Source organism: Akebia trifoliata, chromosome 13 (assembly GCF_017979445.1).
Source record: "Akebia trifoliata isolate Shusen 1 chromosome 13, ASM1797944v1, whole genome shotgun sequence".
NCBI lineage: Eukaryota > Viridiplantae > Streptophyta > Magnoliopsida > Ranunculales > Lardizabalaceae > Akebia > Akebia trifoliata.
In genome coordinates this window covers 12,182,376-12,190,057 of record NC_141387.1, presented here as the reverse complement: position 1 = coordinate 12,190,057, position 7,682 = coordinate 12,182,376, and the positions used below count along the sequence as shown (strand labels likewise).

The window sequence follows — 7,682 nt, the reverse complement described above, 5'->3', positions numbered from 1 at the left end:
ATTCATAATCGAAAAAAAAAAAACAAAAAAAAAAAAACAAATACAAGATACTTGATTATAATGACTTTGATTTGAAAATTGATTAAATTTCTTAAGGGATCGTAGACATAAGATGTTCATCTTTGAACCTCAATGCTACATTGTTTGGAGTCGCCACTATTCTTTTTTGAAAAAAGGTGTGAATGAGCTCCCGAATCAATTTTAAAAAAAAATCATTTTGCATATTATTTTAGTGACTCTTGTTCATGAAAAATGTATGGTCTACCTAAGATCTAGGTAAGGGGATTTAATTAAAGAATGGGGAAGGTATTAGACAGCTCATTTTCTCCACATAGGGTGGTTATCTTTTTAAACTTTGCAATTTTGAATAGTTAACAAAATAACACAAATGCATGAGATGCATGAAACAGGTGTGTGCACATGGTGGGTATGTACCTCTTTGAAAGATGATTTAATGTTAGTATTGACATGGGAAATATCCTATGGAAGAAGATATCACATAGGGTCATCACATTTTACATAAGTTAAAATGTTGGTTTAAGAATTTAGAAAAATTCTATGGATGAAATTTCTTTACATCCATAATCTTGATGCATGCGTACTTGACAAGAAACTTAGTGTTCCAACTATATCATGAGAGTTGCACATTTCTTCATCATGGCCAAGCATGTGTAATGTGTGTGCAAAGTGTACTTTATGATGCATGAAAAATTAATGGGTTAAGAAAGGCTTCAACCTCAATCCTTTCGATCAAATCGTCTCAAGCATTCCATGCCCAAGGTTGAAGTTCAACCTACACAGAATGAAAGAGGATTTTACATTACATCCTAAAGGTTTAAAAAAAAAGAGGATAGAAGAAGAAGATGCAAACTTAAAAATAAATTAAATCCTAACCCACTTTGTCCCTTAATAGTCTTGAATGAAATTGTCTTGAGTGAGAAGCTTGATGTTGAGAGTTTTGGCTAAGTGTTGAAGGTAAGAGACGAGTGATGATTTTTTGTTTAAAAGCTTAAAGATTGAGAGATGATTGAAAGAGTTACGTAAGGATTTTGATAGAGTTTGGGGTCGAGATATGTGGGTTTGAGAGCATGAATTGCTCATATAAAATAGGGTTATTTATAAAGTTTTTTGAGAATTTGTGATATGAAATCATAAAATTACTTTTTGATCTTTGATTTTTTGGTAATAAATGTGAGAACAAAAGTATATTTGGGAGGATGAGTAGGTGAGTAACATGTGTATAGGTGAAGTGGCAATTAAAAAGTAGATCTTGATTCATTTATAAATAACTTATAAAACAAGGGTGGATATATATTTTTTAAATAGACAAATGGAAGAGTTCCATATATGTACTTGAAAATTTCCATCTTTTGAGAGTAGGATTGAAAGTTCTCTCAACTTTAGAGATTTTTACTAAAGATCAAAATGGATCTTTTGTTTGACTATCCTTTTTGTAAAGATATTCTTGGATTTTCACAAGGGAAGTTGACTCTCCAATTAGGTTGGAGCATTGGACATTAGGGGCTTATGACATATCAACATGTGTCATCTTTAAGATAATGTGCTTGGTAGGGACTTGGGGTTGGATATTTCGACTAGGTTTGAAAATGGTTTTGATATTAGGTTAGGAGATGGATAATGAATTAGTTCCTTGGTTAAAATCTTGGGTATGTAATTGGATGGGCTTGTATGGATGGACTAGGAAAAATATTTGAGTATGCAAAATAATATGAGATGATGCATGAGTGCATGTATGCATGAAGAAATGTGTCAAGTGGCAATTTTTATGCAACGTGGGCTCATTGAAAGTTTTTGGACTTTTAATCAAAATCAACTTGAGATTTTTGAAAATTCCTAATGGGTTCGTGCAAATTGGAGTGTCTACAGAGGTCTTACCAATATATTGTCAATGATGATGTATTTATTCTAATAAAAACCCAGTAATTGTTGAAATGAGACAACGTTATTGTAGTGAATGGGAGAGGAGACGCTTATATTTTAAATTTTTTTTTGGTTAAATTATAATTTTTATTATTGTTTATTTATTATTTTTTATATCTAATCCTTTTATTTCTATTTAATTTGTAGGGAACTGCCGAGAGAAAAATTAAAAAAATTATACAAAAAAAACATAGATATAATGTCAATTTTAATAAACACCGACGTTCTATTATAATTATTTTTTTACAATAATTTATTATTACTTACTTACCTTTGACGACTGAAAAAAACAAACAGAAGTTATTCCAAAAATATAACATCAGTTATAAATCGACATTATAGCCTTACATTTAAGATGTCAATCGATTTAACGTTGATTTTCTAACAGACGTTGGAGATGACATTAAAAAGATAATAACGTCGATTATAAACTAACGTTAAAGGCATTATTTCTACTAGTGCAAGTATTTATAATTAAATATATGTTAATATATAAAAAAATTGATAAAGGGATCAGAATTACCTTTAACATAAAGGAGCAAGAAGGTACTTCACCTCATTGACCTTGGTCATTAGTTGTGCAAGACATTGGTGAGTTGTTTTCTCTTCTATTGCAATACTAATGTCGCAAAGATTGATAAATTTGTACATTCCTTCTAATTGTTTAAGTACAAGTAACTGATTGAGATAGTTGAAAAAAAAAACAATATTAATTTTGTTTCATCATAAAAAATGAAATAAATTCATTCACTAAATAAATTATAAATTATTTTATTTCACCTAATATAAACTTTCATGCAATTAGCAAACAACTCTATCATATTGGATATGTATGATAGATATTCTTTGTCAAGTCAAATGGAGAATTGTTTCCAAAGTATTGCTTGATCAAACTGTTTGAGCCAGAATTGACCTAAATAAAACAACAATTTTGATTCTTAGTATGAGATCATTTGAGCCAGAACTGACCATAGAAACACTTAAGATACATCGGATACCCAATAACATAGACAATTATTTAATGAGACCCCTAATGTTCATATATATGATTTCTACATTACATTTTTTTGGTTAGTTAATAAAGAGAAATAGCCCAAGATTTTCATAAAACTAGAACCTTACTATCATATAAATTACAAACTTATTCTCTATAGCTAATCAATATATTTGATATTGGGAATTCAAACTCACAGATGGTACTGGCGAGGTAAATCAAGAGGGTATCAACTTCTACAACAATCTCATAAATGAATTAATCGCAAATGCTAAGAACATGTTTATTATATTAGAATTTTTTTCCTACTTTATTCTCATCTAGATATGATTAAAATTTTAAAACTGCTTTTCAGATATAGAGCCTTTTGTGACGTTGTTCCATTTTGACCTACCGGTGGCTCTACAAAACAAATATAATGGCCTTTTGGGTCGTCAGATAGTGTAAGTATCTCATTTTTTTTCTTAAGTATTGATTTATCTTTGGGCATTTATAACACATATTTGTAAATTAAAGTTTACATTAATTTCTTTAATTTTTCCTACTTTTAGGGAAGATTTCAAAAACTTTTATGATATATGCTTCAAACATTTTGGGGATAGAGTCAAGCATTGGCAGACAGTTAATGAGCCACAGATTTTCGCTCGGTATGGGTATTTACAAGGACTTAATATATCAGATGATCCTGCAAGATTTCCATACATTGTCGCCCATAACATCATATTAGCCCATGCTATTGCTACTAAACACTACAAAGAAAATTATCAGGTGATTTACATGAATTCTACTTTTCTACGTCTCCCATTGTCTCTCAAGTACAACTTTTTATTAAAATAAAATTTATGCCTGGGAATATATATACATACACACACATATTATCAAAGGTCTCATGAGGATGTTAGGGTATTTTGGTAATTGCATAGTGGTATTTTTGTTAATATCATAAATTTTAGTGGTATCTTTGTCAAAAAAATCAGCTCATTTGGAAATTTCTAACTCCAACAAAAGTGGTTTACAAATTTACAGTAAAAATTGATGGTCCACGATTCAACTTGTAAATTAGGGTTAGAAGTTTCATAATGGACTGAGTTTTTGTAAGGATGGTCTCCTCACCATAGAGATCCTCCTCACAAAAAATCGGCTCATTCCGAAACTATTAGCCCATATAGGGAAAAACACTTTGGCTACGTTATTAGTTATTGAACCAACCCTATATATATACATCCATATGGAACTTCTGATACCCTTCTATCTAAAATGCGTCTCTAGTGAAAAAAATGTGTATATATTTGTTTTGACTAGTTCTTTTATTTTTCAGGCCACTCAAGGTAGTGAAATAGGTATGCCGTTGCTCGTTCAGTGGTTTGAACCATTATCAAACTCCCAAGCTGATAAAGATGCAGCAACCAGAGCCTTCGCATTTCAAGTGGGATGGTTAGTTCCAACTATAATAGACGTGACATACCAATTATATTTAAGTAATAAGCGTATAACCATCATCTATGTAAATATGATAAAGAATTCATAACGAAACTCCAATCCTTATCGTGTAAATATGAATTCAAACAATTGGAATAAATCACGTATCATTTGGATACATAATGTATCCCTAAGATAAATCCCAACAATTGGATTTCATGTTTACAAGGTTACTATTGCATGTTTTTGTGAGTTGTATATTTGTTTGGAGTGAAATCCACTGGTCATGATTTCTCTTGTCCTTTAATGCAAACAATCAATCCTATTAATTCAATACTGTAATAATGAGTTGTTGTTTATTAGGTTTGCGGAGCCCTTTGTGTTTGGGGAATACCCATCTGTTATGAGAACTTTGGTGGGGAACAGACTTCCAACTTTCACCGCTGAGGAGAAAGAAATGGTTAAAGGAGCTAGTGATATTTTTGGTATCAATTACTATACATCAAGATATGTCAGAGCCCTACCAATAAATTCAAATGCTGTACCTGTTAACTATACTGAGGACCAATTTTTGGTCAATGAAGGCGATAATCTCTACAACACAAATAGGCCCCAATTATCTCTTTCACACTAACTTATCTAATCTTTTACTCTTACCTTATGTTTCTCATCACAGTGGAAAGAAATGGAATACCAATAGGCGATACGATAAGTTTGACCACTATTTTGTTTCAATAGTTTGTTGAGATTTACTCTCTTGTAATTTGGGATTCATAAATTGTGTAGCTATAGGACACTGTCTTAGAGCTAATTTGTAGGGAATTAGTTTCCCTATTCTTGAATGATTAGTTATCTAACTAAGTTGGGATTGTGTTCTTTAAATTGAAACAATCCCGATTTGTAAACATAGATTTCGAATATGAAATTTGAATTCTTTTCTATTTCTCTGAATTAAAACATGGTATCAAAGCCAACCAAAAAATATCTTTGAAACTTTAAAACCTAGAAATCCAAACAAATTACCTGCGTTGGAAGTTCTCTAATCAGATCTAGATCGAGGGTTCCATCGTGTTGAAGATCGTAAATCGGTGGATATCCGTTGGTGTAGAGATCAGTGGAAATCCAGATCTGTTGGTGCAGATAAAAAACAAATCTATTCGGTGGAGATCTGCTGTTGGTGTAGGAGATCCAGATCTGTTGGTGCAGAGATCGGCGGAAATCCAGATCTGTTTGGTGGAGATTTGTTGGTGGTATCGAAAGTTCTTCTCAAAAAAAAAAAAAAGGAGGAACTCATCACCGAGACAACAACTCGTACTCTTATTTGCCTTTTCTTATAGAGATAGCAACTTGTGCTCTTATTCGCCTTTTCTTATAAAGAAGACTTATCATTGAGACAACAAATTTGTTAAAAAAAATGAGTGAAAAAATTGTTGAATCATCTGAGACGAAACCAGTTCCAATTGTTGTTCAATCTGAAGGTATTTTTAATGCAAGGATTATTCTTACTGAATCAAATTATGATGTTTCGTCTAAGTTGATGGAGATGCATATTGCTGAAAGGGAGAAACTCTCCTATATTCGTGGCATGACGAAGCCACCTACTGAATCTGAAGATGGATATGAAAAGTGGTATGCCGAAAATCAGAAACTGAAGAGGTGGATCTTAATGTCTATGAGTCCAGAAATTATGAAGCGTTATTTACGCTTATCCACTGCCCACGATATCTAGAAGGCTCTATCAAAGGTCTTTTATGATGGTAGTGATGAGTTACAAGTTTTTGCCTTTAACCAAAAGGCCTTTACCACTAAACAAAATGGAAAATCTCTATCTGAATATTATGGAGAGTTAATTGAGATTTTTTGAGAATTGGACCATCACGATAAAGTGGTCATGAAAGATCCAGATGACATTGAAGCTTATCGAAAGTCTATCGAGAGATTAAGGGTTCACATCTTTCTTGCCGGATTGGATGGTGATTTTGAACAAGTTAGTGGAGAGATTCTACGCAAAGACCCAGTTCCAGACTTAGAAGGATGTTACTTTGAAAGGGGAATCTGAAAATTTTGAAGCTTCAGCTATGGTGGCTTGAAACCGGTCAAATCAAAATTGGCAGGATCATACTCGGCCCAATCAACCTAAAGGCACTAATGGTGTAGACAAGTCTACCTACAAATGCACCCATTGCAATCAGACTGATCATACCAAAAGTCGTTGTTTTGAGCTTGTGGGATATCCAAAATGGTGGGATCATAGCTGTGGAAAAAAAAATTCGAAGAAGACCTCCACTACAGTAGTTGTTGAAACAAAGACTGAAAATAAGGTTGCTGAAAAAGCCTTAAGGTTAGTAGTAACTGCAGAAAATGATGGTAAGGTTTTAAATATTTCTACACCTGTTTCTAATAGTGCATGGATAATTGATTTTGGTGCTATAGATTATATGACCTTTGATTCTAGACAAGTCTCATCTCTTAATCCGTCCTCACAAAAATGTGTTTCTACTGCCAATGGTACTTCAACCCCAGTTATTGGGGAACGATCTTTGACCCTCACTGATAATCTGAATTTATATTCTGTTTTAGTTGTTCTATCCTTAGATTATAACCTTTTGTCAGTTTCCCAAATAACCACAGCTTAATCGTGTGTTGTAATTTTTTGGCTTGATTTTTGTGTATTTCAGGACATCCAACCAAAGCAGACGATTGGTTGTGGTATTAGACGAGGGAAGTTTTATTGCTTGGACTTAATGTCAAAAAGTTCTGATAAGCTACGACAAGCATTGACAGTGGATAGTTCAGAGAAGGAGAAAAAGAAATTTGAAATCTGACTGTGGCATCGATGTCTAGGGCATGCTTCCTTGTTATTTGAAAAAATTATTTCCTAGTTTATTTGCAAAATTTAATGTTTCTAGATTACAGTGTGATATTTGTGAACTAGCAAAGAGCCACTGTGCTTCATTTCCATTATGTTTAAATAAAAGTCCACTTCCTTTTATGGTTATACATTCTGATGTTTGGGGTCCATCAAAAGTCACTACTTTGGGAGGATCACGTTGTTTTGTTACCTTTATTGACGATTGTACCATGATGACCTGGTTGTGCTTGATGAAGTCCAAAGGTGAAGTGAACTTATTATTTCAAAAGTTCCATAAAATGGTTAAAACTCAATACAATGCACATGTTCAAGTTTTTCGTAGTGATAATGGGGGAGAATATAAGAGTTTTGACCTTCAGCAGTATTTGGAAGCACATGGAACTATTCACCAAACCACTTGTTCCAATACACCCCAGCAGAACGGGGTAACAGAGCGAAAAAATCGACACTTGTTGG

General features: G+C 32.8%; 1 protein-coding gene and 1 long non-coding RNA gene across 2 annotated transcripts; both read left to right on the top strand.

Annotated features, from left to right (window-relative positions):
• The first annotated feature begins 388 nt into the window (after nt 1-388).
• LOC147387880 (furostanol glycoside 26-O-beta-glucosidase-like) lies at nt 389-4,988 on the top strand. The gene is made up of 5 exons (XM_086420245.1): nt 389-410; nt 3,291-3,378; nt 3,487-3,703; nt 4,254-4,369; nt 4,718-4,988. Exons 1-5 carry the CDS (start codon nt 389-391, stop codon nt 4,986-4,988), a joined length of 714 nt encoding a protein of 237 aa, XP_086276371.1.
• Nucleotides 4,989-6,621: 1,633 nt separating this feature from the next.
• Nucleotides 6,622-7,352, top strand: LOC147387879 (uncharacterized). Its single transcript, XR_015171439.1, has 2 exons — nt 6,622-6,721; nt 7,033-7,352. It is a non-coding gene; the product is annotated as an uncharacterized LOC147387879 (long non-coding RNA).
• Nucleotides 7,353-7,682: the final 330 nt, after the last annotated feature.